Source organism: Boleophthalmus pectinirostris, unplaced genomic scaffold (assembly GCF_026225935.1).
Source record: "Boleophthalmus pectinirostris isolate CB_2022bp ecotype Guang Dong unplaced genomic scaffold, ASM2622593v1 HiC_scaffold_18, whole genome shotgun sequence".
Lineage (NCBI taxonomy): Eukaryota > Metazoa > Chordata > Actinopteri > Gobiiformes > Gobiidae > Boleophthalmus > Boleophthalmus pectinirostris.
In genome coordinates this window covers 29,165,384-29,192,379 of record NW_026571133.1, presented here as the reverse complement: position 1 = coordinate 29,192,379, position 26,996 = coordinate 29,165,384, and the positions used below count along the sequence as shown (strand labels likewise).

Sequence of the window (26,996 nt, the reverse complement as noted above, 5' to 3'; positions counted from 1 at the left end):
AAAGTGGAAGTGGAGCATATGTAATATTTTAGAATAAATTAGAATATAAGTGATATTTCTACACATTTTTGACCCATTTACTGTCCTTTCTTATTTATATGTTTATCATTATCATGAAACTCAAAAAGAAATTCAGACATTCATTCTTGTCAAAAAAAATTAAGACAAAAAGAAATCATTGCTTGCTTAAATAACAGCTCATAAAGACAATCTATAACTTGTCTAATTTGTTACTGCTTGAGTTCTACCTTAAACCCAAAATGCATTGGTGAACTATAGTTGCCCTATGTATTGGTTGCATGCTTGACCTGACGTACTGAACTCTGCTCAATTCCTCAAATGTTTCCATGATAAAAACTTTACTATGCTTATACTATGTTTATACTATGCTATACTTTACTACACTTTACTATGCTTTACTCTTTACTCTCTCCTCTATTCCTTAACATCTAAACCTTTAATATTGTAACTTCTTTTTCAATTTAGCATGCTAGGGATGTCAAAAAATATATACCCAAATACTATTTAGTACTAAAATTTGTAACCAAAAAGTGTTATTATATACATTATAATCAAACCAATATTGATATTGAAAATAAAATATCAAAAGTAGGTTTGACAAAATTTGATGTCCCTTGAAAACTTTGAAAGGGTTGTTTAACTTTACCAGACATTGTATAAGACCACAGGGTAAAAAAAAAAAAAAAAAGCAACTACAGTTATTTTAGTGACGCATAAAAAATGAAAATCAGCTTTGATATTTTAGTATGGTGACAACACAAACACAGAGGATTTACCCTTGTTGGCCTGAGTTGGCATGCTATTTCAAACTGACCTTGCCATGATTAGCCCCAGGGCCAGACTTTGGACATTCTTGCAACACTGTGATACTTAAATTATTCACGTGGGTACAATGTATATTTATTTTGTCAGTATTTGTTGCCTGTATAAGTATCTAGTTTTACACTTCTTTAGCCTCATGACAATCCTCCTCCTGCACTTTCCATCTCTCCACAGGATTTTCATATACCTCTCCACACCACAGTATATGTACCCTCAGCCCACTGTTTATAGACCTTACCCTGATCACCGCCCGTGTGTGTCCCTTTTGGCATGCGGTTGTGTTTGTGCGCCCGTAGCCATTCTTCATAATGCCTTTCAGTGGAGCCTCTCTCACCTCATTCAAGCCTCGTTCACCCTTGTTGCCCCTGATCCACGCTGCTTTCATTTCTGCCTATGACTGATGTGAGAATGTGTGTGAGACCCCGTCCCCCTCAGCTGTTGCCCCGTGTAGTGCTAGTGGTCACAAAGAGGGCTGGACAAATCTCCGGCAGGCGGCCACTCTCAACACCTCTCCTTCCTTCCTTGTGTTCCAGTGTCTTAGGCTGTCTGTCAGTGGAGAGAGGAGCACACTCAGCTCTCTGGCTCTGTGCAAGCCGAGGATATAAGGTGTCCACTTGGAGGATCTAAAGAAGGAGAGGAGAGGCAGAGCGTGTTGGTACGGAGAGAGGGGGCATGATGCTGGTCGGGTGGCAGCCATGGGACCTGGCCTGGCAGGCAACGCTGCTCTTCATTGGACTGGCATCTCTCAACTGTGGAATAGAAGGTGAGTGAGGTTTTGAATTGTTGTGGGTTGCAAAGTTTGAGGTCAATTTTGTGTGATGTTTGTTTACACATTTTGCATTAGAAGTGAAAGTGAAAAGTGATATATGAAGTGACTCTTACCTGTACTGTGTAAAAAAAAAAAAAAAAAAAAAAAATTATTTATTGTAATGAAACTGTAAAATACATTTAACATGGCTTAGAAATGTCTTTGTTTGGGTTACTATGTGGGTATTAAACTATAGTTCTTGTGTTAAATAAATGAAAGCAAATAAGGTAAATTATATTGACTGGATAGACAGATTAGATTAGATCATATAGATGATAACGCTACAAACTCTGCATTTGTGTAATTTATTGATATTTTGGATTATATATACATTATATTATACTACATTGTACATTTTGATTTTAATCTTATTTAAGTTTTCAAATTTGCTTTATTTATTTAGTACATGAAATATGAGAAACTAGGCAGGGATGAAAAAAAAAAAAAACAGATTTTTTTGGGAGTAATTTCACTGACTTAACCATTTTCACAGCTGGTTTACACACTTCACACATGTATTATTAGGTGACAGTTTAATTGCCTTCTATTTTTCTAACTCAACTCGTGGCATTTATGATGAGCAAAGTCTATTCTTACAATCTCCAGCGTGTGCCCTGATATCTTCCACTACCAACCCCCCCTTTCGACTCTCATGTTTTGAATTGTTTTGGAACTAACCACCAGTTGTCCCTTTTTACAACGAATGCCATTAATATCTTCCTCGTAAAAGCGCAGCAGGAGGAGACCACTTGTGCTCTGCTAAGTGTCACGGCAGAGAGAAGTCAATATTGCTATAGATTGGTGGATTTGTGGCATCGATTGGGTTATCCTGTCTGGACACAACATAGAACAGAGCCAGTGCTGGTGATGAATGTGGCCAAGTATACAGTCTGCGAGGCCTTACTACATGTCATACTGGGACTGTCACTGCATGCACTCGAATGATGAATTATGTACTATGTTTTAATTATGCTTTGGACATAGGTGTCACGCTCTTTGGATTTTGAGGTACTCCATATTACTGTAATGACCTTATAAGGAGGAGGTGTTTTTTGCTATTTATTTTTTGTGGATTCATACTAATTTTAGAATATACTGTAGGCCTAGGAACCTCAATGTCTGCTACATTTGCTTTGCACATTAAAATTGGAAACTACAGGTGTGATATGTAAGTAAATAGACTTTAATGGTAATGTTAGTCCCAATCCATAGGCTTCTAAATGACAGTGGCTGTAGCAATTAACAATTTAAAACAATGATTAATTTTTTTGAATATAAAAACTGCTCAGAATGTTACATATAACAGGAACTTGAACCCATTGGAGAAATATTTGTACTTGAGGTAAATTAACATTAACTCTAAAATGTGTAGTATTTGTTTCCAGTAGATATATTTTAGAAGTAAACTGCTTTCACCAGACTACTTCCATTTATGTAGAGTAAATTAGGAAGGTTAGCGTTGAAAAACAAAGACATTATGCTGTCAAAACCCGACAGCATTTCATAATGAATCATTGTGAGTTTTTGTTCCGACTTTTTCCTTAGACCTAGCTACTTCTCTTTTCTAGTCCATTTCTGTGAAAGTGCATTGATTGAGCTTTTCAGAGTTTGCTGCAACTTTCACACTTTGTCCTCAAATACCTCAAGTGTTCAAGTAATTTTTTTCTCTCAGAATTTCTGTCTCTTCATTATTCAAAATCAAAAGGATCAGATGTTTTGGACCCTCTGTGTTACACTTCATTTATTGTTAAATTGCATTTTATTTTTATTTTGTGGTAATGGTAGACTGGGATTGTGTACAAGTTTGAGATATGGACTAAGTGGTCACTAAACAAAGCAATCTTTAGTTTCTTTTTCATGTTGTATCTAAACTTCTCTGATATTTTAGGAGTGTGTTAAATGGGTAAAACATGTGGGTAGCCATAAATCTTGGTAGCATGGTTTTTGTGGCACCTGTTCCAGCCTGGGGGGTTAACATGGGGGTCAGCTGTGCAAACCAGTGCACTAATCTACATAGAGAATGCATCATTATTTCAACTGTCAATAACTGGTACAGGCTCCAAGTTCTGCAGCACGTAATGTTTGTGTTCTGGAAATAGTGCTCTATGTCAGCGCGTCTCTATTTGTTTCTTTATTACAGCTGGTGGTCAGCTTTTAAAGGACAGCCTTTGAATGAGGAGTGTTTTTTTGAGATATTTATTCCTAATTTAATATCCAGAAGACATCAGACTTCAGAGATGTGTTGGGAGATGTTATCCAAATTTGTACTCAAGCTGTCAATGTTGTAAAAGTAGTCAATAAAATATTAGTATGAAGCACAAAGACATAATAATAAGTCTCCCATCCACATACTTAAGAGGCCCAACCCTGCTTAGCTTCCGAGATCAGACAAAATAGGCATATGATTTGGGTATGATTTTCATGTTGATTGTCAGACAATGTTTTAGATCTATGCCCTTTTAAGGCTAGAAAAGTGTCTGGGGTGTCTGTTCCCTGTGGGTTGAATAAAAGTCAAGATTTTGTTTAAGTATGTTAAATGTGCACTGCGTAACATTTCTTGTGGAGTGGCTGCTACCTGCTTGTCTCCATGGAACTGTTATTGCTTTGTTTAGAATGTTCCACAGTATAGATTAATCCTAGCTATTACAAGCGAGACAAGCAGGTTACAGCACTACACTACATTACAATTCAGATCTGTGGAGAGTTGTCTCTATGCACAGAAAGAATTACTGTATTTTTGAGCAATAGAAACACCTGAAATGGATATGTTTAAGATCATACCATGAAACATTCCAGGCAAAGCGATAACATCTCCATGGACCTTCCACCAGAAAAGTTGTGCAGTGCACCTTTAAATGTTGATATTGCAAAAGCGATATAGCATGTTATAATAAATGGTCATGTTATTTCTTAGCTACTGCTTTCTTTGAGACGTCCATCACTTTCCTTGTACAACTGACTAAACATAAAAACAACAAAACAACTTCCCTCCCAGTCTGTTTTACTTCTTTTGAAAGTGAGCTCCGCGCTGTCTGTTTTGATGACATTGGGTGTTGTTGATGAGGTCACAGCGTGGTCCGGTGCAGCAGCAGTTGGCCCTGAGTGGATGGGGACGTCCAGCCTCATGTGCGCTGCTTCCTGTCAGGATGTGGATAGTGTTCCCCCTCAAACAGAACCTGATCTCCATGCAGATGTGAGGCTCAAGCAGTCAGCCATGGGACAGGCAGGGCAGCCGTGTGTGTGGAAGTGGATCACTGTAACATGGGCCGTCACAGCCTTGTCACACTGGTTAGCTTTACAGTCGGATTGTTCCAGTGATAGTGTCGATTATTCATTTTTAGGCACAAACATATAAGCATTATCATTGAAATGGGTTGCATTATCATTGTAAATAAGATAAAAGTTGAATGGTGCATTATGTAACTTTTCTCCTGGAGGATCTGGGACCTGCATATCTCTTAAGTGAATGTTATTTCTTTGCCTAAATGTCCCATCATATGCTGTATATATACATTTTCCTCATGGAGAGCCATGGGAGTTTAAATTATTTTTGCCATCCCTAGGCTGACTAGAACAAAAACTTGAAGTTGTATTATCTCTATAACATCCCTATAACATAAACCATTATTCTTGAGTAATATTTCTCAGACTTTACCAAAATTCCAACAAGTCCAATTATCCCCTAACCCTACTCACCCAAAGAATCACAGAGGAATAGCTGTGGTTAAGAGGAGAAATAAAGATTTGTTGCTAATCCAAGTTTATAACAACATTAATCATGGACTATTAAATAATTTGCTTCATCAGCCTCTGTTCAGAGCACATTGCAGCTTTGAGTCAAAACAGAAGTCCCCTTTTTTGGCTACAGTGGCTTGGTGTGGTGACACTTAGGCTCTACTCTGTCAGTGCATTTGTAATGGAGCCCAGCATTAGACAGTGGCTTGTGGCTTTTTCCAGTAAATCCAACCACATGGACAAATGAACCAGCAGTGGGCTCACTAAATGGACATTTGTGGAGGGACAGTGGTTTAGTAGGTTAGTAAGTAAAGACGTGAGGTGGTTTTGGAGCTTTTTAGATGGATCAAATACACACGGTTTAGTGCCTATCGCTGCCTGTGGTTTGACTGATAACGTGATTTATGTGCACTTTCATTGTATAGATTTGAGAAAGTCCATTATAATCATATTGTATAGTATCTGATATTTTAACAATTTTCTGCTTGACTATTTGTGCTAAAATTGTTTCTGCAGCACAGTGGGAAGGGGAGACAAGAACCAAATCACTAATGAAAAGAGATTAGTTTTGTAAAAGGATCAAATGTTATAGTTTGGAACATTCCAGGCAAAGACATAACTATGGAGCCAAGCAGAAAAGTTACAGAATGAACCTTTAAGTAGAAATGTTGTTACTTTGCACAACTGCCAGTTTGTCTGCCTTAAAGCACTCTGTTGTGGACATAGCAGCTCTGTGTTGCATTGGCACCTGCACGAGAAGGTTAAGTGTGCAGTCCATAAATCCTGCTGTTGCGCGGTGTCTTAGGGGCGTGGCTAATCCCAAACAGAACCTGAGGCCTGGTCACGGTGAGTAAACAGGGAACAGGTTGGAGCTAACACATGACTTGTTGTGGTGCGTAAGGCTCGATGGATGATGCTGCTCTTTGAAGGCGGCAGGGGGCTAAGAGCTGAGGTGCAGGGCAGGATGTGCGCGTTGATTTGGGTCAGAGTGCATGCTGGGATGTCTTCTTTGAGGAGGTTTTTTTCATCATGGACACCTGGACCCATTTATTTACGCTTTTCTGTGTGCATCCATCTTAGAGCTGTGTTGTAGTTGCCATAGTTACAATATGTGCAGATTGTGAGCAACCATTTTGCTGTAGCAGGGCTGTGTTGACAACTTATAATAAATCTGTAAATAATAACGAACTGCAGTGGTTACTTTGGGTTGTGAAAGCAGTAGTCAAAGATACTCAGTCCTTTCTGCGTTCAGTTGTTGAACAGTCTGATTCATGTGCCCTTCCTAGATACATGGAGAGGGTACCTCCAAAACACAAATGTTCTAGGGATGCATTGGTTTGTATGTAACACTGCATTCACAAATACATTTTGAGAGTACATTTTTTTAGTTAGAGACGCAATTGCTTGCATCTGCAAAACTATTAACTAAAAGAAAAACTGAAAAGTTCTTGTTATATTTAACAAATTACCAACATAGATAATTGTTGTAAACTAATTTAACTATTGCTTAGTTAAATATTACAATAGATTTGCAAATGTATGTTTTCATTACAGCTTACTTTCCAGTGAGTAAACTTTCCATTGAAATGTTTCATATTTTCCAACCATGATTTACCCCTGTCAGATCCACTCTGTGTTAATAGCACTATTTCTGTCTCACATTGATTTCCAATTGTTTCATAATGGAGAAAAAATCCAACACAATAATAGGATTTGTATTGATTGCTTGTGTCTGTCCACTGGAGCTCATCTCCGCGCAGTGCATCATGGTTAAATTGTCTAACTCACTCTGTTTGGGACTACTTTACATGTTTACATGTTTGTAAAGTAAAGTAAATTCACAAATTCACTTTTGTAGTGGGACATTAAGTCTGGCACACAATATACTTACAATAGACGCCAGTTGAAAGGAGGCACTTATGTTAATAATCAAGATCACATTTTACAGCTAGCGCCATGCAAAACTCCTCCATTTTTGTCTTGAAAAAAATATACCACTGCTTGTGGACAATGCTTTTTGATCAAAATTGTATAAGTGCAAGTTGACCCTGTAGTGAAGTACATGAATTTCATGTTTGCATGTATTACTTGTTTATCATCTTAACAGCCATACTGCTCAAGATGGATGGAAACTGATAATTAGCTGTGGTGACCTCTGGCGAAGGTGGCAGAACATGAAACCAACAAAATGGGCATCTGGGGTAAAATCATGCCAAATGAATCAGCAATTCATCAACATGAAGACTGCTATAAATCTGTGGGGCTGATTTTAATGATTTGATGCTGCAACTACTCCAAAGAAAAACATATAAAATATATCTTGAGCTCAGATTGATTTGGTTTTAGTAATAGGGCATTAAATGGTTAAACACAATAATGATCCATCAGCCAAGAGCATAAACTGCATCAGAGCCCACACCAGCTGGGACACCTCAGTCCATACACATCCCCGCAGAGTCCGTGTAAATTGGTGTGATAGCGGTCAACATGGAGCAGCCTGTGGAATGTGGGGGTGGGGTGTGGGGGGCAGATCAGGTTTCGGGGTGACCTTGTGTGTGCCCCAGAGCTGACACAGCAACTTGTGTGTCTCTGTGTGCGTCCACAACAAGAAGGTAGAGCTCTGAAATATAATAACTATAATGTGATCTATGACACACATCACCTTCTGTTATTTTTATATAATCTATCTAGTAAGTATAATATCTAGTATAGACTGTATCTAGTCTATTGCAAGTGAGAAAGTAAAGACCAACAAACTAACTACAGTTATTTAAGTTACATACTGAACACTGGAAACAAAACATCTCATTTCATAATCTTCCATTTTATAATCTATATACATAATCCTACATGATGCATATTATTCTTGTATTCATTTCTTCGGTCAGATGTTAATTCTCTGAATTTAGATTTAAAGAAATAAATTGAAAAGTACAAAATTGTGCAGTGCTAGTTGGGACTCCCGAGATAGGCTTGTATTTCAGTGAGAGAACAAGTGCAGAAGATTAAGATGCAGTGTTAGAGGAAGTCATCCGTTGAGAGGAGCGTGGCACAACACTGTTCAGCCCTGTGACCACAGAGGTCTATAGAGACCGGCCGCTGTCAGAGCCACTTTATCTGCCTCATAGCCCACGCACATCTCACTCTGATAACAGCTATGGCTTCGGAATAACACTTTTTTTCTTTGTACTTTCAGGCCCTTAATAGAATACTATTATTTGACTGTTCTTTAATATACTATTTTTGGATTTATTTTTTTCAAAATCCATACATAAAAATCTATCATTGTGAATCATTGTGAAAGAGAGCCTTGCCTTGAAACATCCATTCATTCCAACATTTTGTGCTTAGTCATTTTAGACCTCAATTTTGCACTTGATAAAGCCTTTATCTTGTGGCTTTGCCTTGTGACTTTTGTGACTTCATTGTAAAATACTGTCTCCATGGAGGTGGTCAAATTTCCACCTTCGAAGCTTGCCTTTTCTGCTTGCTTCCATCCCCTCCACTGTGGCATGCTCTTCACTCACATGGAATAAAATCAAAAAGGTGCAAAAAGCAGTGAAAATGGTGTCAACAGGAAACTTAAAGGTTTTATATTAGTGAGTGATGTATTTTCAGTAAAAACACCTTTGGTACTTCCCCTTGCGCACATACAAACCCAGCACAATGAGCTCTTTCTGGACAGCTCTGTTATTCTGCGCCGGGCCTCATGCAGGTACATTGAGTCTGGGCCAGAGCAGCAGGGTGGCTTTTAACAGAAAATACTCACATTTTCTGTGGATCACATCACCATGGCTACAGTTAAAGTCACTGATGCCATTTTATAAAATCCACTTAATTAGTAGGAACGTTGCCTGGATCTTTACTCATGTGGTGAGACCTGTCTAAAGTAGTCTTTGTCTTTCTTTAGCTAACCTGTTGGATGCCATGCTGCTGAGGAATGGCTGGAAAGGAGGAAAAGAGAAGAGGATAGAGGAAAGCAGTGTTGCCACAACCGTGTCATCCAAGAACATGCTCTGGTGTCACTGCAACCACCACTGTCCAGAAGATTCCTTCAACAACACCTGCATGTAGGCTACTTTGAATAATTTGTAAACATGTAAATACACCATTTAGACAGAACATTATGATCACTTGCCTTTTACTTGCATAAGTAATCGACCAAGTGATTCAATTTGACTCAACATTGTATTTCAGTGCTATAAAGTTATGCTAATGCTCTTGCTAATGTGTGCTGCAGGACGGATGGATACTGCTTCACCATGGTGGAGGAGGAGGAGGGGGGCATGGCAGTTGTCACGTCGGGTTGTTTAGGCCTCGTAGGCTCAGAGTTTCAATGCAGAGTAAGTTCTTTTGTGTACATCGGCAGCTTGATGCACTTGCCCATGTTACTGTCTCTATCACCAGCTGCTGTTAAGTACTAATGGGTTTTACTTGACTTACAGCAGTACTTTATGAGACTTGTGAAGTACCTATAAACACAGAGCAAAGTGGAGTGTAGGAGGCTATAATTAGGAACCCCTAGTAACCCAAGACTGACAGCAGTAGAAAAACATAAACAACATAATGACTGAATAATTTAAAAATATAATACAATTTGTACAGTTTGTATGACATGATGAACAGCATTACACAGGGCTGTATGGCAATATCTAGGTACTAGCAATACAAGTGAATCAAATACTTTTTAATTGTTGTAACATATTTGTTGGGAGGTTTTCTGAAATTGTTTTGCTGTGACTATGAAGACAAAAAATGTACAAAACAGTACCATATTTTCCGGGCGATTAGGCGCGGTCTTAAGCCTCCAAAAACGACTGCGCGCCTTATAATCCGGAGCGCCTTTTATATGAATTTACGCGAGTGTTCCAGTACAACTTCAGTAAACGACAGAGCCGCACCACTTGCAGCATTACGACTACCGTAGTCAGGAGCAACTCTGAGTAATACGTATTGTGATTCCTAATTTTTCCCGTGGACGAGGAAAAGACGAGCGACTGGCTGCGAGAAGTTTACCTTGAGAGACCGGATGGCTTTTTCCACACATCTCCGTCCCTATTGATCTGCAACTCCAGCGCAGTAACAGATTGTTGTCCAGACGCAGCCGCGATTCATTTTCGAATTATTTTACCAACAATGGCCAATACAGAGAATGTAATACACGAAGGTCAGAGCAAGTACCAGTGTGCGAACATGTGGCTCCAGAGTGAGTCAGAATTGGGGGTGTGTACGTCTGTTCACGACCTGCACGCACACAGAGGTCCCGGTGTTCCCCGTGATCATGTACCAACCAGCATTTGTTATTTTAGGCTTTAATAATTTTATGGCAATAGCCTATTCAATTGATACAACTTCAAAAAGTCCCTGCTTTTAGCCTAGTGTGAAAAATACAGTCGGACTAGATCCAAACCATAGTCCCGAACCAGCGGGGGCAGCTCCGGTTCAGGCCGGGCTCAGAGGAGCTGGAGCGGGGAGCCTCGAACTGAGGGAGCGCTTTCCAAATGCGAAGAACCAAATGCGCGGAGGACGGACGCTCAGAACAACATATAACAAACCAAACTGGACTCACGCTTCTGTCCGGATGCTGCACCACCTCGGAACCTGTCGCGGTTCTTGAGCGCGGAGAACCAGAGCAGCGCACCCGGACCTGTAGTCCACAGCGCATTCTTGCTTTTCCTGCACGGAAACAGCGCACAGACGACGGAATGTACCCGCTCGGACTCAGTCCATCAAGCACTGGTCTTGCTCGCCACCGTCTGGAACCAGCACATGGAGGATGGAGCCTCCGGACAATCTGACCAACGCGCTTGTAGGACGACAGAAGACCAAGGACCAGACCCCAGCCCCGTCCTGAGGAGCTGCGCGCTACGGTGAGCGCTGTTGGCTGCTGCTCTTACCCGAACTCTGGGCTGATGCGGTGAGTTTGTACAAAGTTCTACATGTTGCTGTGCTGAGTTCATGATGATAAGCTGAGATGAGGACGGCCCGTGGTATTAACAGGAACATCGGTGTTGATAACTGGAGGTATCGCTGTTTTCCCGGGAAACAGAGGCTCCTCAATCGAACCTTTGCCGATGTGAAAGCGGGCCACACTGGAGTGTATTTACTACATAATAACAATTTTATTGCCTGGTGCGGACCAAATAATCGAACTAGCGGTGTGAAAACGCCCTAATGTGTTATTTTTAGTAATAACCGAACAATTATGAGTTATTGTGAATACGCTGACAATTTATCGGTCTCAGACAGTTTTTTGTTTTTTACGTGTTACAAATGAACAAAGTTGAGAGTTAACGTAACGAGTAAACGCGTTGAATAAAGTTTGACTGATTTACCTAACTGCTGTGTTTCGTTTAACGCGCCTTGTAGTCCGGTGCGGTTTATATGTGAAAAAGTTCGGGAAAACGACAGTGCGTCTTATAACCCGGAGCGCCTAATCACCTGGAAAATACGGTAGGTTAGTTAGGGTTCACGAACGGGAATCAAAAGCACGTTTTGCTTTTTTCAGGTACTTACTATTGTTTGTTGATAATTACTTAATTGTAAACTCCAATATTATTAAGTAACCCTATGTGTGTATGAGTTCGAGTCATAATTTTTTGGAGACAGGGGGTAGGTGAAAAAGATATTTAAATGACTTGAATTCAGGACATTGCAAGATTACTTGAACATGTATGAATCCCAAATAAAACTGTGTAAGCTAATGATACGGTAACACAGTTACAACATGGTTAAATGCTCATACAAGTTTTAAGTCCCCTTTAAATTATTGTATTGTATTACTTTTTAAATACAGCTCAATTTATGGTTAGTACCACATACCTCTTTCTAAATATATTCATCCCTGTACATGTTTATTTTTCATGTAGGATATGTGGAATGGGCGTCTGAGGAAAACCCTGGAGTGCTGCACAGACCGTGACTACTGCAACAGAGATTTACATCCTACTCTGCCCCCCATCAGCACGTCCGGTAAACCTCTCTACCTCACTCTTTCCCACACTCAAACACTGCTCTGGTTAAACCCTGGACTACTTTTGGGAAGTTGCTCTCTCAGACCGTTTGGCACTTGATGACTAGTGACAATTTAAAGTGTTACAAACCACAGCTTGGCGCAGTGTGGAGTGGTCCTTATTGCCTGAGAAAGGAGCAGGTGAAAGGGAGCCTGCAGCCTTGGCTTGTTCTCTCACCCTCTAATGAAAAGGACAGCCTCTCCCCAGGGCCTGCTTGAGTTTCGTGCCCTGAGACGGATGTGAGCTATCTGTCCATCTGTCACTAAGCAACACACATCGACACTGACACCGCATTATCTCATGATGCCAACGATCATCAGTTTCACATTTGCATTCACTATTAGCATATCATTGTGTACTAACTCAAAACGCCACCATTGTAGTTGCATTGCTTCTTTTGGCCCATTCCTTTTGGTGTAAAAAAAACACATATAATTATTAAAATCCAGTTTCCCAAAGACCATAGTCTGTATATATGTGTATATATATCTATATAGATGTTACAGACTCGCTTCTAGGATTAGTCATTATTTACAGATAGTGTTGCAGAGTAACTTTTATACGACCCATAACAATCAAGCTAGTTCTTAAACTTTAACAAACTAAAAACACAATTACTGGTCTATGTCATTGAGCGTGCAGTCATGATTGGAATGACTCTGAAACAAAAATTAAAGTCTCAGTTAAGATGGCTGACACATAACAAGCAATTTTCTTGATTGTTTTCTAAATTTTCACTCCCAGTCTGTGTCTGTGTTTTTTAACTCTCTTGACTGACGGCAGCACTGCAGAAAGGCTAGAGGCCCAGAGCAGCCGCACGTCCCTAGGGTTTCCATAGCGATGTCCGTGTGACACCTGATCTGTGAGATTCAGGAAGGAGATGTGATCGATCACACGCAGTGGGACGGGGCAGGGGGCAGAGGGGGAGAAGAGTGAGGGGAGAAAGGACTTGTCCCTGCCAGTGAGAATTAGACTGATGCTGAACCCTGATAACAGGAAACAAGTGACTGTCAGGAGCTATGCATCAGCTCAAATTAGAGGACAAGTCTTTCTCACACTGGGCTAATTATTCACCCAAATGTTTGTTTTTTTATAGAATACATGGACAGCAGTATCCAGTACATGGCCCTGTGCATTTCAGTCACAGTCTGCAGCATCATCCTGGGTCTCATTCTTCTCTTTTGCTACTTCAGGTCAGTGTTATAATAACATTCAATCAAATCTCCCAATCATTAATCTATTAAAACCATTAAATAAAACATGTACTCAATCGCATCACCCCATGTTTGTATAGATACAAGAGGCAGGAGTCCCGGCCACACTACAGTATAGATTTGGAGCAAGATGAGACCTACATTCCACCAGGGGAATCACTCAAGGACCTTATAGAGCACTCCCGCAGCATGGGCTCAGGGTCAGGCTCAGGACTCCCTCTACTGGTAAGAAATAAACACTGCAACATCAACTCCTGTTCATTACCAAGTTGCAAGAAAAAGTGCTTTTCATTGTTCACACAATTCAATGGAATTTAAAAATATAGATTTGTAAAACAATGTTATGATTAAGCTATTATAATATTTGAATTTATAGGCTTCAAGATGTCTCACAGAAAAAAAATCTATCAATAATTTAAAAAAAGAAGTAATCATAATGAAATTACCAGTATAATATTAGCAGGTTTTTACTGTTGTTCAGTATTTTAAACAATTATTTATTTAATTTCTTATGTGAGTAACAGCTTCTATTGAATGTAATGATGCATTTCAACACCTTCATTAATATTATATTTTCGGTTTTAATTTTGTGTTATTGTGTAATCCTAGGTGCAACGTACAATCGCCAAACAGATTCAGATGGTGAAGCAGATCGGAAAAGGCCGCTATGGAGAAGTGTGGATGGGCAAGTGGAGAGGGGAGAGGGTGGCCGTCAAAGTGTTCTTTACCACAGAAGAAGAAAGCTGGTTTAGAGAGACGGAAATCTACCAGACCTTTCTGATGAGGCATGATAATATACTGGGTAAGATTTAAAAGTAATAAAAACCTGTCTGGAAAGCAAATTATATACTGATTTTAAGGAATCTAGACAGATTATTTCAATATTTGCTGTGCTGATTTAGATAACACAAAATATCTTAAACTCTTTCCCCTTTCATTTCAAACCAGGTTTCATTGCCGCAGACATTAAAGGCACTGGTTCGTGGACTCAGCTGTACCTCATCACGGACTATCACGAGAATGGATCTTTATACGACTACCTCAAGTCTAATACTTTAGACATGAAGGCACTGCTCAAACTGGCCTATTCTTCCATATCAGGCCTGTGCCACCTCCACACAGAGATCTACGGCACGCAGGGCAAGCCAGCCATCGCCCACCGAGACCTCAAGAGCAAGAACATCTTGGTCAAGAAGAATGGATTCTGTTGCATAGCAGATTTGGGCCTAGCAGTAAAATTTAATAGGTAAACACTAAGTAAAGTATACAGTGGTTACTAGGTCTCTGGGGGCCAATTTACTAAACCAGTTCTTCAGTAACATTTTTGGTGAAGGGTCTCCCACTGACTTGTCTCCATTGAGATATTATTCCTTTGTGTGAAATGTTCTACAGTATGACAATGAATGTACCTATCTTCTTGGATTTATTTAATCACAGATGTTTCATTGCCAGTTAAATACCTTGAAAAACCCGCATGCTTGTGGTGAGGGAGCTCGCCTCTCCACAGATCATACCATGGCCTGGTGACGAACCTTTCACCAAGTTACAAAATGTGCAAAATATTATATGATTCTATTAAGATTGACATAGTATATAAATAGTGAAACCATTACTCTCTAACTTTGGTATATTATTGAACGAAGTCTTAGCTATAATTTATTATTACAAGTCTCATAGTGATTTTGATTGTTTCCTACAGTGACACAAATGAAGTGGACATTCCTCTAAACCTAAGGGTGGGCACCAAGCGCTACATGCCCCCTGAGGTGTTGGAGGAGACTCTAAACAGGAGCTACTTTCAGTCCTTCATGATGGCTGACATGTATAGCTTTGGGCTCATTCTATGGGAGATGGCTCGGCGTTGCATTTCTGGAGGTAAGTTGTCATTGGCCAAACCTAGTATATCCTGTTTATAGTGGGGTTCAGGTTTTAGGTTCAGGTTTTCTTTTATTTTGTCTCCTCATGGAGAAATGTGGAGCAGGGGTCAGTAGCATTACCATAAAATACAAACGGACATAACAAAAGACAAAAGACAAACATGTAGAACTGGACAATATGCAATCACTTAGGCTCAACACATCAGTACAGTTACTTCGTGTTGTTATGAGATTTTATACCTGCTATTTTTGCATTAAAGGAAATGTGTATCTCCTCCTAGAGTACAGGACAGTTGATGCAAGAAGTAAAAAAGAATGAAAAAAAAAAGTTTAACTTGTACATTAAAAAATAAAAACATTTAGAACTTTCAAACTTTCTCCAGCATGCATGGTTAAGATTTACAAGACTTATTCTTCTCTGTGCTAAACTGCCACCCACGCGTTGTTTCTGCAGGCATTGTGGAGGAGTACCAGCTGCCCTATCATGACCTGGTGCCCACTGATCCTTCCTATGAGGACATGAGAGAAGTGGTCTGCATCAAGAAACAAAGACCATCCTTCGCCAACCGCTGGACCAGTGATGAGGTATTTCTTTCTTGTGCTGCACTGAAATGATGAATCCAAGCTTCAAGTCAATTAAGATGAAGTTAGTAAGGTGAAATCGTTTAACCCATAGCCTCCCCCACAGTGTAACTTCAGAATATATAAATTTGTATTGTTATTCTGCATATCAAAACCTGCAAAATAGTGTTGCCAACCTCTCTGTGTCATATTTTAACTGACTTTCATGTTGTAATCTAGATAATAATTGTAAGTAAGAATTAATTTCTTGATAGCTCAATTGGATAAAGAATGGTTAAAGATGCTGTCTTGTCTTTTTTGCTGAACTAAAAGTCGATGATGACTGTCTCCTCAGTGTCTGCGTCAGATGGGGAAGCTGATGTCAGAGTGCTGGGCTCATAACCCGGCCTCTCGCCTCACTGCGCTGCGGGTGAAGAAGACTCTGGCCAAGATGTTAGAGACTCAAGACATCAAACTGTGACAAACTGTCCAAAGACATTCTCCCATCAGCACAGACTAGTCACTGCCACCGGCCACTCCACTGGTCAATGCACCAAAGGGAGAAGCAATGACAAATAGGACAAATAAACCTGGCAGAGAATGTGAGTGATGATAACAACATTGGAGAATAATGCCATAAGATTTATGACCAGGCTGAGGTTCTCCCTTTGTGTCAGCGACTTGTGACTCCAAATGTGCTTTCTGTGAAAGCTAAGGTTGTCAAATGTGGACTGCACAGGCACGCAGACTTAGAGGAAAGCTGCTAAGTCTCTCTATAAGCCATACACAGTGTTATATGAGCAGCCTTTTGAGCTGTCACTGCTGCCTTGTTTTGTTCGGGTGTTTGAGTTTGTGGCTCTGTCAATAAATGGAACTGAAAGCTCAAGAAGACTGTGGAGAGAGATGCCCAAAACATAATTAGTGACCTCGTTATTATTATTCATATTGTTATAATATTATTATTAACAGAAAAAAATCTATATAAGAATGCTTATTTAATTTCACAGGGCTTTAAATTCTGATATTTTTAGTAAATGTGTACATATCTGAGCTAAAAATGAATACTGCCTTGTTAAATGTTATTAAAACTGTACAGAATATGTCCTGTCCACTGCACCATGGCATGTGCCTTATTTAATCTGTACATACAAGTGTATTGGTGGATTTGGGTGACATTCCCTAATAAATAATAACGATGTCTTGAAGGCATGTTGCTTTGAAACAAATAGTGTCTGATGCCATTATTCCATGTTGCATATAAATATAATTTATTATTAGTCTTAAAAATTCTTTCTTACACTTTTTACAATACCTTGACAGATGAAATGCAAGCATTAACAGATAAAATGGTCACTGCCAGAACAGACAGGTTACATTCTCACTGTACACAATAAGCAAAAACATCAAGAGATTGCAGAATTGAGAATGTAGATTGTTTCAAAAAGATGCAAAGTTTGCATAGACTGCTTTTCAAAAACTGGGATAACGGCCATTATAAAAGAGAAATCTGACAACAAGTGAACACTCACAAAAGGAATGTTGCATTTACAGTCCTCGCAGAGTCAGTATTGTGATCATCAATGGCTTCTGTCAGTAATGTACAAACGAAAATAGGCTGCCCTCCACCAAAACTCAGTATCATTCAGGACAAAGTAACACTGGAATGAAATCATGATCCCTTTACAATAGATTTACCATCATACTTTGTATTTCATCTATTTGGTAAAAAGCAGTGGAATTCATTTGCATTGGTCCTATAAAAATATATTTGTGTAACAAACCACAAACATCTTTCTTTTGTACAGTATCTTCTTTACCGTTCTTTCTGTCATCTATAGGTGTTCTTTTAAATACACTCAAATATAAACCACCACAAAGTGGGATTTTAAATAGCCTGAAAAATCCTTAACAGCCCCTTGCCTCCCTAGCAGCGAGACAGTTAAAATGCAACTGAACAAATAAGTAAATAATTACAATAAATTGAAAAATAATCACTCTTAAAACAAAGAAATATATGAAACTAATACAACAAATAAGATTAGTAAAAAAAACATCTAAAGTATAACTGTCATTTGTTTCTGTACATGTTCTGACTGACAGGATGGCATACTGCAGGAGTCCAGCAGGGGGGGCTATGATACAGTCAAACTAAAGAGCAATTTGAAGACACTGCAAAGTATAAAGACAGGCAGCATAAAGTACAAAAAGGATGAGTATAAATAGGCATATTAAATACTATGTTATCACAGAACACATATTCATTCTTGGGGTAGCCATGGAGACTGTTTTGGAGAAGGAGCTCCTTCTTTATCTTTTGCTGCATCCATTTGATCCTTTGACCTCCAAAAATCACCACAGAGGGTGTAGTCCAGGGCCAGGGCAGTGTCCACATATTCACACAGTCTATCCAAAAAACGGACAGCTGTTTCCAAGGAAACTGCAGCCAGAATATCGGGTTGTTGTAGCAGTAAGAGAGAGAGAGGGAGAGAAATGACTGGCAGAGATTTGTGTTTACCCCTCCAAGTTTTTACACCCTTTGTTGCCAATGTTTAACTGGGTCATGGCTTAGCAGACCTAGTGCTTTCTTCCACCTCAAAGGAACTGAACATGTTTCTGTTTATGTCACTGTAATGCCAAATGACTTTTCAGCTTTCGGATATGGCCCATCTTTAAGAGCATGTCTTCTTCCTTCTCTATGGGATGTGGTGGTCCCTGGTGAGTAGATGTCAGTGCTCTGTGTTGGAGGGAACCAGAGTGTCATGGCGCCCCATCTCCTCCAGTACCTGGGCCAAGCGACTCAAGTTTCCATCAGGGAAATGCTGGGCTTCCCACAAATCCAAGATCACCCCTGTGGGACTTGATTTAGTGGCAAAGTAGTTGAGATATCTAGAGAACAGACACAAGGGTACGTATCAATAAAGGTGTAGGGTAAGTACATAGTGACAAATACAACTAAGAACAATCCCCTCAGAGAATACATAAAGCATTTTCCATAGTTTTTTTTTCTGTTGTGTGTGATATTGTTGAAATATTTAATTACTGTATATATTTTTGTTTATGTCATAATTTTTCCATGATATTCCTTAAATTACAAAAAACCCTTCAAATAATTTAAAAATATTCTCTTTCACTAACAGAAAGCATCAACACAATTCGAAAAGGGGCCTTTTATGTAGGCAAAAGCCAAAACAACACTGATTTGCATGGAGCCTGTGTGCAGCTAGCTGTGGCTTTCAAAACACATTTCCAAAAGTCTACAGCAGCATGGTTTGTGTTCCAAGTAAACAGAGATTTGTGAATTCTTTTAATAAAGCAGATAATAAAAGCCATGTAAAATGAGGAGAGGGAGCCCATGCGGCGTGGAGCCCCTCTTTGGCTCACACCACTCTGTCAGTGGTCTGTCAATCTGCAGCTGCTGCCTGTGATAAAGGCCCCCTGCTGAGCGGGGACCTTCTAAACAGGCTCTCACTGTACTTCAATCACACACACAGACCAAACCACACCAGTGACATTCTCATTTCATCTTCGTCTTACTCCAAGTTCAATTCATCTCAACTGAGCAGATATTTATCACAGCCACATTCCCTAAGAACAATCAAAATCTAATAAGAACAGATGATTGCTATTCTGTTCAGGCTGGTCCTTCTTATTTTATTTAATCACCAAGTTAGTATGATAAGAATGAAACAATTATAATAGCGGAAAGTAAAAATATTCCAGAAGTTCAAATCAAAATGAGGAGAAATAAAGCAAATCAGTGAACTCTTTGTGCCAGCCCAGAGTTAAGAAAAATGAACAACTTTGCATCATGAAGGGCATCTCTATCTTAAAAATCAATTTTTTTCTTTTTTTTTTTGTGTGGATTTTGTTTTTTAGGATTAGATTAATCTATTAATTACATAATAATACATCAAACTTATAATTATTTTCCATTACAGTTAACTTGATGAACTGGTGTATTTTTATTGTAAATTAAATCTAATTGTGCAGTTTAGTCCTTGAGCCCAGTGCTTTACTGACCTGTCGAGATTGAGTTTGTGGGCCAGCATCCTCCAGTCATTGCCCCTTGTTTGCGGTGCATCCAGACTACCACACAACTTTTGCCTGATGGATACAGGGATTCGAAAGGCATTTGGTCCTACTAGAGTGGTGATGTTGCTAGCGGGGTCCAGTAGAGATGTGTCAATACTTTGAGACTCCTAGAGATTACGAACAAAGAACAACAAGCATGTTAAGTTAGCGGACACTATGTCAACTGTGCACATGATCAGTTCCATTGGCATATTGATGCTTTAATGAGGGCTTTTAACTATATTGGCATACGGTGAATGAATTGCCCCTGGGTTGGCTACAGAAGAAAGAACAGTGCATAAAGACAGATGAAGCAGACCAGGGCACAGTTGAGTGTAATTCATCTCATTACTGTGTGCCGCTCTGTCTCCTGTCCTGTGGGCCAGATGGCTCTTGTGCACTGGACTGCACATGGCTAGACAATGATCATCTATTTGGACTGTATTGGCATCCTCAACGTTGGACTATCGGAAGACTTTGGGGTCCTCGGTGTATCTAAATACACCCCAGCAATGACTCAGCCCAAGAACTTTAGGGTTCTATCTCCACTATGAGCACTGTTGGACACTGGGAGGTTTTTAGTCGTTCGTGCTTCTAGGTCACTGGTTAATGATACAAAGTGATTTTGTTATTGCACCCGTTGCTGTCTCTGTATAATATCCACTTTTTGGTAGCTTTAAAAAATCTAATACCCAATACCTATTTAAAAATGTACTGTAAAAAGTAAAAGTATTTCACACATATTTTGAGATCTAACTAAGCTTTAAATGTAGTGATTTTTGCTCTATAAATTTTGTTCAACAGAAACAACTGAATCTGTTATTTTTTTCTAGCTGTTTTCATTGTTAAGCCTTTTTTGCAGGTGTGAAGAATCCCTCAGTCATCCAGGTAGAATCCCTGAGGAGAAAATTCAGTTTGTCGACTGGTCAAAAGTTAGTTTGGTTGAAGACATTTCGGACAAAACACTGAGCCACAAACAGAGCAATGTGGTCTACTCCATTCAGTGCAGTGAAGACTGCAGTGAACGCTACACTGGAGAAACTAAACAGCTACTTCACAAGAGGATGTAACAGCACAGACAAGAGAGCAGCAGTGGACCTCAGTCTGCTGTCATCTCTACTTAAAGCCACGGGCCACTCATTTCAGGACAGCGAGGTACAGATTTTAGCCAGAGAGAAAAATTGGTTTGAGAGGGGAGTGAAAGAAGCCATTTTTGTTAAGAAAGAGAATCCTTGTCTAAACAGAAATGGAGGCCTCATACACATCTATCTCCTATTTACAACTCCATCCTCAAACCTAAATCAAAACAAACAAGAGAACAACAAGTGTAGCCAGGTCAGGTCCAGAGGTGTGGAAGCTCCATTACTGGCCATGAATTGTTATGCTAATTAGACCCCACACCCTGCACAGGTCAATAGGCCTAACTAACTAACAGAAACTGTAAACAAGTAGGTGTGTTAGTTTCAGTTAGTTAACTCCTCCCTGCAGATATAAGGAAGTGTCCACCAGCATTCTGACCAGAACTGAAGAAGCAGCTTGGATGAGCTGCGAAACTAACTTTTGTCCAGTTGACAAACTGAATTTTCTCCTCATCTTTTTTGCAGGTGTCAAATGATAATAAAAAAAAAGATTTTTACTTTGGTTTGGTTAAAAATGTCGAGAAGTAGAAAGCACAGATGCCTTCCCTCAAATGTAGTGAAGTAAAAATAAAAAGTCTCCACATTAAAAGGTACTTAAGTGATGTAAAGATACCTAAAATGTATACTTAAGTACAGTACTTCATTACATTGTTACGTCCCTCCACTGGTAATAGCACAGTAATAGCACTACAAGTGCAACTGGGTGTAATTAGGGTGATTATGGTCATGGACATGAGAAATCCTAACTCTAATCTTAATCTTAGCCAAGTATGAAGATTTGCATGTTATTACTGTGAATGAATGAAGACAGTAATAAGCAGGGAAACATGATTATTACAGTATTTAAATATTCATATGAAAATGGGGCTATTAACACTGATAATATTGCGCAAAACAGTAATCCATACAGATTAAACCATTGCATACTTCTGACAGTGTGGTGTCCAGTTGGAATATCTGTCCCTCTCCCTCCACTTGGCGCACACAAATCTTACAGCTCAGCTCCAGAGTGCTGAGGCAGAAGCGCTCCAGGGTGAAACAACAGTGCAGGTTCCTCTGAGAGCCCGTCCACACCTGCTGGAAGGACAGCTCCTGTGGATAGTACCAGACCAGTTAAGTACATGTCTTGAATATGTCTTAAATAGGCTGCGTTCATTTTCTGGTATTTGATGATGGATGGAGGACAGGGGCCTATATAACTCTATGGGAGATTTTCACAGATTTTCATCATTGTTAGTTAGGGATTGCTTCCACAAACTTGCCATATTAATCATGGCCTTTCAGCTGAGAATAATCAAATTTTTTTGTTCTGAAGGAAAAATCGATTTGCTCTGCTTATTGAGAAGATGTCAAACCTTGTTCCAGGTTTTGTTTCGTGTAGCCTAGTAATTACAGAGATATTAACCATAGGCCAGGTCAACAAATTTGCAATCTGACAGTTAAACAGCAAATTTTAAAAGCTCAGTTTTAAAGGGCCTATATTCTGGTGTATATTATAATACTGTTTACTCATCAAAAACAAACTTTTTATTCACATGTTTAACACACAAACCCTGCATATTTAGGCTAAATTCTTCTGTCAAACTGAAAACACTCTTTTCTACCTTGTGATGTCATGTGGTAATACAGGAAGTGCTCCACTGTGTTTTAAAACTCCATACTCCTTCACTAGAATAATTTGATTCTGATTTCAGCCCTGGATTTGCAAATCTCTATTTAACAAAGAGGTAAAACACAGCTGTTAACTTAATAACTACATTACATGACATGACAAGGTGGAACAGAGCATTTTGAGCTTTGGAAATGTAGACAAACTAATAATAAAAGACTATGCAAACAATTGTAAATGAAACAAAACACAACCCCAGCAGGTATGTTTGTTGGTGATGTTTGTACTCTTTGAGGATGTAACAGCAGCTCAGAAGAGTCAATTTTGTGTAATATAGGACCTTTAAACTATAGGGATTTTATAATGCTGTGATGTCATGTGAACACAACCTATTATATGTTGACAGTGACATACCTGGTATTTGGCCACTAATTTGCTCTTCCATAATGTGTGGGGGACATCGTGGATGGATAGTCTCAGATTATGAGTGCTGTCTTTGAAGTTAAGGGTCTTTGGTTCATCCAGTAACTTTCCACCCATTTGTTTTTCCATTTGTAGGACTTCCTGAATGACAAATAAAACAAATACAGTATTATTGTAAGTGCACTAAGGGCATGAATAAAAACATGAAGCATAAACAATAAAATGTACTGTGTAAAAATATTGGACTGAATAGTGAACTGAAGATAAGTACAAGCATAAAGATGTGCTATCCTCGAATATGGGAGTCTATTAGTATGTATGTGCCCATCTTTGTCTATTATCACCTTTGCAAAGAATTTCCCCACCACCTCCTACTGAACATCTGTTGACTATCACAACACAAACATCGAGCTGCATTCATAAAGACACTCACTTATCAACATCTCGAAAAACAAATTAGCATTCAAGTACAGAAAATAACTATCTTTATACTTTTAGTGCATCCTGGTTGTCGTCAAGGCAGTAGACTCTGATATGGTACTCCATGGCTGGGCAGGTCACGGGGCCGAAAATGGCGAGTTTGAGGCGTTTGGTGGTGGAGGCACTGAGAGACTGTCCCACCAGGCAGTATGTCCCCAGGGTCTCGGTCAGAATGTGGCAGGCCTCATCATCCATTTGGATGTAGCATGGTGTAGTGAAGTTCTCCTCTCCAACCACAACCACATCCTGAGAAAAATAACAGGGCCAGATCAGAGATATTCATCAATAGCTGTTTTAAGCAGGCTTTACCATTTTGTTTTTCATACAGGAAATCTGAAATAAAAATTTTAATAAAAAATAAAAAACTAAATAAATCCCTCATAAAATGTTGACATCTTTACCAGAAATGAGTACTTTTTTTCTGAATACCTTGTGTACTCAAGATTAAGATTTCAGAACTGAGACCTAAACTATCTGGATATTCTATTCTAAACCCTATAATTCTAAGAGGACAAACTGTTACTGGTGGTTTTCAGATTCTAGAAAATGATAATGAAATCTATCAATATCTGCATTCATCAAACTGGAGTCAAAACTATGTTGGTCTTGTAGATGAACCAAGCGCGATTTGTTCATACAATATATAGATCAAGTTATTGCAACAGTCTTCAGTCGCCATAGCGATTAAACAATGGGGAAAAGTCCTCACAAACACCTTCAAAACTGTAAGGATTTGCTTGGCTGAAACCCTTGAATTCTTGTGAATGCTAGTAATGTTCATATTAGTTGACCTTCATAACTGCCAAAATGTAAGACAAATTTTTCCCTTAGACTGTCTGGTGTATTTCTAAACAGTCTCTTTATTTTTAATTCCTCCCTAGTGTAATCCAAACACTCCAGTGAGAAGCATGGCATAAATTCGACTTAATATGAGAGACAGAAGAAGAATTACAGCGTTCCATTGTGACGCGGCCCTTTTAACACTAGTATTATGGCTGATCATTAGACTCTTTAACAGCTCCACAGGGACGCCATTGCAGCTCCGTAATGGGGAATAATTAGAACGCACAGTGGAAAAGTAGACTTGTGCTTCAAACAAAAGTGCATGAGAGCAAATAAACAAAATCGTGAACCAACACGATCCTCAGCATCATTTATTCACTGATTTTAGAATGCATTTGTCAGACACTAAAGGCAGGCACAATGCTTCTTTGTAGGAGGCCCACTGAAGCAGAAAACCACACATGTTCTCATTATTTGACCTGCTGTCTTAATCATAATCAGCAGCATGGATGCTCAGAACTGTATGTGGATATTTATCACATTGTGAGGACTAAAATCTTCATACACATATATAATAGCGACCCACCTCCCATTACCTGACAAAGTCAGGTCCTATAAGTCCTTTATTTTATTTACATTAATAACTTGGTTTAAAGTTCAGATAAGGATTGAAATAGGTTAAGATTAGAGTTTAGATTAAGGTAAGACAAGTAGTAGCCGCTTGAAGTTAGTATCAGTCTAATATGATGTCCAAAAATCATGGAAACCCAACATGTGTGTGTGTACTGTGACCAGACAGAGATGACCATAGTTAACACCACTGGAAATTAACTTTTTCTGGGTGGTATATATGTTAATGAGAGTTCTTCTTCATGTGCTTTCCTCTGCTGTTTTGACTTGTGCAATGAATCCTTATTTTGACAGAGCATGTCATCTAAAGCAATATTTCTCCCATCAGCATAGTGATGATGTCTGGCCTCAGTGGAAAGAAAAGCTCATATAGGTGAGGAAGCTGCTGTCACCTTGGATATTACCATCTGCATTTGTGACAGGCCAGAGATGTAATCAATAGTTATTTTCCCTTAAAATACTGAGTTTACACAGTGCTTTATTGGCCGCCCTCGAGTCATTTATCAATGTCACACAGGCATGTGGCCCAGTCTGGCACTTTTTCTGCTCCAGAGCTCCTATCAGCACATCAGCGGCCAAACAGTGAGCTCACTTCCTTAAAATGTAATTTCAAACATTATTTGGCAATAAGCAGAAACCTTATATTGCATGCTGCAATGAGTTATAGAAATATATTGCTAAGGCTCACCACTTTTTCATTGTATAATTGCAAAATAAAATTGTCAATTCAGATTGCTTTCACCTGGCTGTGAAGCCTGTGTGGATTTTCACTTTGTTCCTCATATGAAACAAAGATTGTGAAGATTCGGCATATGATACGTGACTGGATTTGGGAATGTGGGAGATGCAATCTGATGATCTTATCCTCGTAATAACTTTCTGTTTTTGTGAGCATGGTGGAAAAGTAAAATAAAATACAGAAGCAAGAAAACAGGTGAAAGGCAGAAAATCTTCACACGGTGCCCTTTGGCAGCAGCACTTATCATCATCAACACAGTTAATGATTGAGCCTACGGGCACACGGCTTCAGGAACAACGCCAGCTCACAGCAAAACAAAAACACAGATTTATAAAGCAACAGTCTGGGGAAATGCAGTGGCTGTATGTTCTATTAGAGGGTTACCTTTGCTGCAGCTAGCAACAATAAGCTTTCATCTGTATTCTGAATTCCACAAGCAGGTTCATCTCTAAAAGCAATTGGAAGTTATTGTTTGGATAATAACGGTATAGACCAGCATTGTAAGTGTCATGTGTAAAAACTGTCCACTCCTCATCCGAGTTTTATAATTCTGCTTTAACATACTTCAAAAACATGTAAAATTTTTAATTAATTGATACCTTTCATATTTATTATTACAAGTTTTTGGAATTGGAGGTGATTGGAAATGTAAAAGTTTTGTTTCATCCATCCCCTTTTCAAACCTGCATGTTTGTAACTGCATTTGTATTGTTATGTTGTGAATTGTATGTGCAGGTTTGAAATAAAATAACTAACTAATTAACTAAATTTTAATTTTATATTTTTAATCTATATCTTACCTCCCATTGGTTCTGTGGAGATAGGCTCTTGAGCTGGATCAGCCAGTCCTGCTGTCCATCACACACAGCGCAGTGGTGCATGGTGATGATGACGGGCCGGGTCAGCAGGGCTCCGGGGGGCCCGCAGCTCACCACAGGGCTCAGCACAGTCTGTCCATCTTCCACTGAGGGCCTGAAGGTACACACACGACACAGTGGACACATGTGGCTGTTAGGCGGGTGTGACAGGGCAGGGCCAGTGCTGACAGGGTAAACAGAGCTGAAGCTTTAG

General features: G+C 39.3%; 2 protein-coding genes across 4 annotated transcripts in view; one reads left to right on the top strand and one right to left on the bottom strand.

The window, feature by feature from the left end:
• Window positions 1–17,225, top strand: part of bmpr1bb (bone morphogenetic protein receptor, type IBb) — a 49,223-nt gene extending 31,998 nt beyond the window's left edge. For all 3 annotated transcript variants that reach the window (XM_020925308.2, XM_055154054.1, XM_055154053.1), the window contains 11 exons: window positions 1,377–1,606; window positions 9,297–9,456; window positions 9,627–9,729; window positions 12,256–12,358; window positions 13,496–13,592; window positions 13,694–13,838; window positions 14,223–14,415; window positions 14,562–14,859; window positions 15,313–15,488; window positions 15,945–16,075; window positions 16,407–17,225. In XM_020925308.2, the coding sequence (XP_020780967.1) occupies window positions 1,516–1,606; window positions 9,297–9,456; window positions 9,627–9,729; window positions 12,256–12,358; window positions 13,496–13,592; window positions 13,694–13,838; window positions 14,223–14,415; window positions 14,562–14,859; window positions 15,313–15,488; window positions 15,945–16,075; window positions 16,407–16,532 (1,623 nt within the window). In that variant the 5' untranslated portion in view covers window positions 1,377–1,515 and the 3' untranslated portion in view covers window positions 16,533–17,225. The remainder of the gene's footprint in view (window positions 1–1,376; window positions 1,607–9,296; window positions 9,457–9,626; window positions 9,730–12,255; window positions 12,359–13,495; window positions 13,593–13,693; window positions 13,839–14,222; window positions 14,416–14,561; window positions 14,860–15,312; window positions 15,489–15,944; window positions 16,076–16,406) is intronic.
• A 51-nt stretch (window positions 17,226–17,276) lies between these two features.
• unc5cb (unc-5 netrin receptor Cb) overlaps window positions 17,277–26,996 on the bottom strand; it is a 148,774-nt gene continuing 139,054 nt past the window's right edge. Inside the window, exons 12-17 of the mRNA XM_020925139.2 lie at window positions 26,726–26,897; window positions 23,786–24,019; window positions 23,285–23,434; window positions 22,189–22,353; window positions 20,072–20,250; window positions 17,277–18,937 (exon numbers count right to left, since the gene is read on the bottom strand). Of these exons, the coding sequence (XP_020780798.1) occupies window positions 18,778–18,937; window positions 20,072–20,250; window positions 22,189–22,353; window positions 23,285–23,434; window positions 23,786–24,019; window positions 26,726–26,897 (1,060 nt within the window). The 3' untranslated portion in view covers window positions 17,277–18,777. The remainder of the gene's footprint in view (window positions 18,938–20,071; window positions 20,251–22,188; window positions 22,354–23,284; window positions 23,435–23,785; window positions 24,020–26,725; window positions 26,898–26,996) is intronic.